The sequence below is a fragment of the Lolium rigidum genome, chromosome 5 (assembly GCF_022539505.1).
Source record: "Lolium rigidum isolate FL_2022 chromosome 5, APGP_CSIRO_Lrig_0.1, whole genome shotgun sequence".
Classification (NCBI taxonomy): Eukaryota; Viridiplantae; Streptophyta; class Magnoliopsida; order Poales; family Poaceae; genus Lolium; species Lolium rigidum.
Genome location: NC_061512.1, coordinates 165317136 through 165322020, shown reverse-complemented (window position 1 = coordinate 165322020; position 4885 = coordinate 165317136). Strand labels below are relative to the sequence as shown.

At 43.8% G+C, this 4885-nt stretch overlaps 1 protein-coding gene across 1 annotated transcript; it reads right to left on the bottom strand.

Annotated features, from left to right (window-relative positions):
• Positions 1-2846: 2846 nt before the first annotated feature.
• LOC124656658 (putative uncharacterized protein DDB_G0287975) lies at positions 2847-4551 on the bottom strand. Its single transcript, XM_047195365.1, has 4 exons — positions 4403-4551; positions 4114-4310; positions 3991-4013; positions 2847-3032 (listed from the first exon to the last, which is right to left on the bottom strand). The coding sequence occupies exons 1-4, from the start codon at positions 4549-4551 to the stop codon at positions 2847-2849; spliced, it is 555 nt and encodes a 184-aa protein (XP_047051321.1).
• Between the last annotated feature and the right edge of the window lie 334 nt (positions 4552-4885).

The window sequence follows — 4885 nt, the reverse complement described above, 5'->3', positions numbered from 1 at the left end:
AGCGTTGATTGGGATAGACCTGACCACTACATTTTCTGATTCGATTTTCCGTTCCCAAGGAACAAAACACGGGATGTCCATATCTTCGTAAACCTTCCGTGAAAGAGGTATTTATGAAACACAAGATGAATCACAGTCTATGTAAGCACAAATTTCCCAGCAAATCACAGTCAACCAGACTTCATCGATTGGCAATTCATAAAACACAAGATGAAGCACATGTATACAAACATACTTCCTCCGGTTCAAAATAATTGCCTGGAGAGAGTATCAATTAATCAAATTGTAGGTATACAACGTAGTACATCCACGTCATATTAGATTCATCAGTGACTACTCGGAACAATGATATGTTAGTACAAGTACCTAAAATGCACACATTGTCAACTTATTATTGGATCCTTTGTAACTTGCAAGACGCATCTAATGATGAAAACAATACGGTTAAAACCTTTCATTGGTTCAATATATACTCTAGAATTTACCTAATTATGCATACATAATTTTAACTAGAAATCACTGTTGAGATATTTGTTAGATCGTACGCTTTATATATCTTCAACATTAATATGCATACACTCTATAGTAAATATAATGGCAAAAACATGATTCAACAAAGAGATCCTATCAAAAAGTATAGTATAAAAATTATAACGACAGAAGAGTATTTTTCGGTGATACATCCAACCGGATACCAAAAAGGCATTAAACTAATATTTGCAACACTACTAGCTATGTGGTTAAGTATGCCAAACAACTAAAGTAAATTTATACCCGTTAAGAATGTAGAAGCTAAAAGTAAGCTTTATAGAAAAATAAGAGTTTAGTATAAATTGTATCTATCGACAAGTACATGAACAAAGTAATGTTTCTAACACTGTGTTTGGATGCAATGAATTGGACCTAGAATTAGGGAATTGGAATTGGGACCTCCAATTCTGTAGTTTGGATGCGTGTGAAATAGTTGTCTGGAAACTCGGTCCTAATTCCACGCAGCCCGCTCCGAAGCGTTTTTCTGAGAGGAACGATTCGAAGGTTCCACCCTCTGTATTGTCGTGGAATTGGGGTCCCCGGGTACCGCTTCGCAGACGAAGCTTTCCGCGAGGCTGAGACGCGCCGACTCCCTCGATCGCGCCTTGGACCAAGACTACTCCGGCGACACAGTATGGAACCTCCCCGCCTAATCTCCCTCTGCTCGCCTGGCCATCCTCTGCTTTTCCCGGTTGTCCTCTACATGTCCCCTGCTCGGCCTTGGTCCGCCCCTCCATGTCCCCAACCCCAAAACCAAGTTGGAAGAACATGATCGGAACGGTAACTGAAGTGGAAATGCGTCGGCGGTTGGGGATAGCGGCAACGGTGGATTTCCGGCCGGTTGGAGGTAGCGGCGGCGATAGTGGAAAGGCTTGCTTCCTCTTTCTTCTGCTGAATAATCGGTGCAGCAACGACGACTTGTGGTGCTACTGTCAACTTGATTTGTTGGGGTGTAGTGTTAGCTTTCGGTCATGTGTTGTTTTTTATGTGAAGATTCTAGAGAACTATGGCAGCAAGACTAATGGCAGTGTCCTGATATGCAACCTGGCATGTCAAAGCATGGAAGAATTGTGAATGGGCTATAAACCGTACAATAATCATCCACCATTATTCAGAGCTTAATTAGCTTATTCACAATATAGTTTAAATTGAAAACTTACAAATCCTTGATTGAGGAGCTTAATTAGCTTATTCACATTGTAACATACAACATGCTATTTTTTTACATATATAGAAGTTTATATTGTCCAAGCTCACCAAACATTAAATTATGTGGATTATACATCCAAACAGGAAATGGAATTGGGTACGCCCTTTGATTCCAATGATAAAATTCAAGCGCACCCAAACAAAAGAATTTGAATTAGAAGCCAATTCATTTTCATCTTGGATTTAGAATTCTTGGTCTAATTCAGTTCTAGATCTAATTCACTACATCCAAACACACTGTAAATGGAATTTATATAAGGGCCACACTTTTTCTATCCAGCATGCCATATTTCAGTTCTATCAAGTCGTCCTAGTGCTTGTCAATGTGGTGCATTAACTCAACGATGATCTACATCATCATACAATCAAATCAGCACATGTCCAAAACAAACCAAACTCACAAGCACCTAATTTTATTCTTATCAATCTTCTCGTGTTCGCAACACTCACAGTGTGATAAATGTTTTCCTTAGACGACACCGGCCGTCTTGCCTAAAAGTCTCTTAGAACTGAACAATGTGGAAGGTTGTCTGGAAACCTCGCATTCTGCCAAAAGCCCATTTTTTTTCTCTAGAAAGCTCACATTCTACCAAAAGTCCAATTTTTCACGTGGAAATTGACTTTTAAATCATTGGTTGTGCAGTTCAACAAGTGCTCTCATTTGACGATCGGTGGTACAGATTGTGAGACGGGATATTCTGCGGTAACGCAATGTAAAGATTAGGTGTTGATTCTCCTTGATTTGGTACGCGAAGATATGAAACTAGACTAGCAATGCTCTGGCGGCAACCATGACACTTATGGAACGATCAAAAAAAATTTGGAAAAGGTGATGGTCACATCACTGCTTCGGCTGGCTTGTTGATAAACTATAAAAACTTCCTCAACAACATCCGAGAAGTTACAACCTAAACCGCAAGTGCCCGATGGTCGAACAAAGCAGAAGTGTTGGACTACAACAAAAGGATAAAGGATGCAAGAGGTGGTTAAATCAGAAGTAGGCTGGGTTATGCTAGACATCAATGCTAGCTTCATGGATATATGGGGCCTCTTGGAGAGCGGTCATTAGAGATACCTAGCGGGAAATTTGTTCCCATGCTTGGGATCTAATTCAGAATTGTTATACAGAGATAGCTGAAGCGGTGGCGTTCTGCAAAGGAGTTGAGCATCAGGAATTGTCTACTAATCATCATCGAAAGTGATTGACTAATTGTGCTGCTCTTGTTTATGACCTCAGGAACACACAACAGAGCAGGTGAAGAACTGCTGGAATTGTGCATGATGTCCGGCTCCTTCAACAATGTGAAAAAGGTTAACAGGCTTCAGAATGGTGTGATCAATGCCCCTGCGTGGTGAGCCTGGCTTTTGCATGATTGGTATGATACTTTCATGTTTTGATTAATACGAACACTTCCAAAACAAAATGAAGACGGACCTAGAGGTTTCACCCCAGACAGGACCAAATACTTCAGAAGCATTATCAAGCCAAAGTCAATTATGTTCAAGCCGAAGTCATTAATGTGTTGCTGCCCCCACCCAAGCCAACACCATCATAACCCGCAAACTTAGCAGAACCAAACACGCTAATCTCAAATGCACCATGTTTTATACATCTCAATACCCAATTAGCCTTTAGAAAATCATACTCCCTCCGTTCCAGAAAAAAAAAAGGCGCTCAACTTTGTGGGTATAGACACATTTTAGGTATAGATAGATCCTTATCTATAAAAAGTTAAGCAAATCTTTTTTGGAACAGAAGAAGTACTAGTACAAGCGACCAACTCCACAAAGCAATTGGCAAGTGACCCGCAAGCAAAATAATGACCTTGTTTTTCTCGGAAGGGAACAGTATTCCGATGGGTCGGCTTTGCTAAGCAAAACTACAACGCGGATCTGGTGAGAAGACCTGGGGGGCTGAAATTACATACTATATAAAACAGAAACAAAACAGTGCACTAGCACAGCCGAGAATATAACCAGAATGATGGGAATTGAAATTTGGCTCCATCCCATATGAACCAAACTGCCACAAAAGTTCGGTCGGCCTTTCTGCCAATCTGTCTACGCTGTTGCTTCAACTAATTGTAAACTCATATGGCAGAATCAGAATGCGACCACCAACTAAGCAGGAGCAACAATTTGCAGCGGCTCACGGGTACAATCAGAGCTCCTTGGCTTCAGATTCTTAACCATACTTCCTCGTCAGGAAGTGGGAGATACGGCTGATGGCGTCGCCGCCAGCGGCAGTACCTTCTTCTCCTTCACCGGGACCTCTGCAGGAGAAAAGGGGATCGCGCGATGAGCGAATTTCTGCAGGATCTCACTGTCCTAGGAAAAAGAAACTGAGAATGGAGGTGGGATTCGATGGATTACTTGAGATGAGAGCCTTGGGGCGGTCCTTGAAGAGGATCTTGTGCCGGATGACGCCGATCACGTCCAGCTCAACCGCCGCCGCCGGCCCACCTTGCCCATCGTTCTTCTTCTTCCTCAGCACCAGCAGGGGCTTCTTGAGAGTCACCCTGGTCCCAGCGAGCTCGTGGTACCCTATGGTGAAGGTGTACGCGCCCTGGCAACAGCTGAACCACCATGAGAACAGAACAACCTCGAATCAAGAAACGAGATGGGAGGGGAAACTAGAGGGATTCTTGCCTTGGAGGATGGGGAGGATGAGGTGGAGCAGAGGCGGCCGATGTGGAGGCCCTGGATGCGGCCGGAGAAGCAGGGCTGCGGCTGCAGCACGCCTTGCACCTCCACCACGGCCCACTCCGGGCACGCCGCCTCGCCGCACTCGCACCGGACCTGGATCTGCATCGCGCCGCCTCTGGCCTCAGTCTTCTCGATGGATCGGATTGGATTGGATTGGATTGGGGAGGAACAGTGAGGAGTTTGTGGTTGTTGGCGCCGAAGATGGGCGGCAAGTTTGCTGCTTTCCCGCCCTTTCCTTCCAACGTGCTTGCTTTAGTTCGCGCCAAACCACCCCAAAATTTGTTTGCACCCTCTACTTCCGCCCTTGCACCGCTGCAATTGTACTGTAGATAGAAATGCGTGAACGATTATCATACGGTGGTTGTTTTTTTACTCCAATCGATCTATTAATTATTCTTGGCTTTTTTCAATTATCCCCTCCGCCGGTCAACTACCACAC